Source organism: Chaetura pelagica, unplaced genomic scaffold, assembly GCF_000747805.2.
Source record: "Chaetura pelagica isolate M959 unplaced genomic scaffold, ChaPel_1.0 scaffold3, whole genome shotgun sequence".
In the NCBI taxonomy this organism is placed as follows: domain Eukaryota; kingdom Metazoa; phylum Chordata; class Aves; order Apodiformes; family Apodidae; genus Chaetura; species Chaetura pelagica.
In genome coordinates, this window is record NW_009952974.1 from 6727390 (window position 1) to 6727999 (window position 610).

Genomic DNA, 610 nt, shown 5'->3' on the forward strand with positions numbered 1-610 from the left:
AGGGACCAGGATCTGACTCTGACTGGGACCGGACCGGGAGGGGACTGGGTGCTTCCTCCAACATGACGCCAGCATTTCCAGCAGCAAGGCTGAGCAGGCAGCAGCGCGGGGGGCACACCCTGGCCAGCCGTGCCAACCCGGGGGGGCAGCTCAGCCTCCACCCCTCCCGCCCTCCGTCCGTCTGTCCGTCCCAGCGACGGTGGAGCTCCCACGGCCCTGGCGCCCTTCGCCATCACGATGACGGCGAAGCCAAAAATAACCCGTGTGGTGGTAACCACCCCGACCGGGAAGTTTCACTTTTGATGCCCTGCGGTTTCTCTGAAAAGCACTCGGTGCCCCACTCGTCTGCGGGGCCAGGGAAGAAGGGCCCAAAATAAAAGAGTCTGACCCCAAGAAAACCCCTGTGACTGCCACCCAGTTGGGGAGGGGACCAAAGTCTCCAGGAGGGGACCCAGGAGCCTTGGGAAAGCAGTGTGGATCCAGCCGGCATGTGGACACTGGGGTGTCCCACACTGTGCCCGTGGTCAGCACTCCACAGCAGGGGTCTGCCAGCTGCCCCCAACCCCTCCTGTCCCCACCCCAGCGGAGTGGCCTTGGGGATGGGGAAGAA

The 610-nt window shown here is 64.6% G+C and overlaps 2 protein-coding genes across 2 annotated transcripts in view; one reads left to right on the forward strand and one right to left on the reverse strand.

The window, feature by feature from the left end:
• TMBIM1 (transmembrane BAX inhibitor motif containing 1) overlaps window positions 1-233 on the reverse strand; it is a 5170-nt gene extending 4937 nt beyond the window's left edge. The window contains exon 1 of the mRNA XM_009996245.1: window positions 119-233. Within this exon, the coding sequence (XP_009994547.1) occupies window positions 119-233 (115 nt within the window). The remainder of the gene's footprint in view (window positions 1-118) is intronic.
• A 255-nt stretch (window positions 234-488) lies between these two features.
• Window positions 489-610, forward strand: part of LOC104387477 (probable hydrolase PNKD) — an 11938-nt gene continuing 11816 nt past the window's right edge. The window contains 1 exon segment of the mRNA XM_009996246.1: window positions 489-523. Coding sequence (XP_009994548.1) covers window positions 489-523 — 35 coding nt within the window.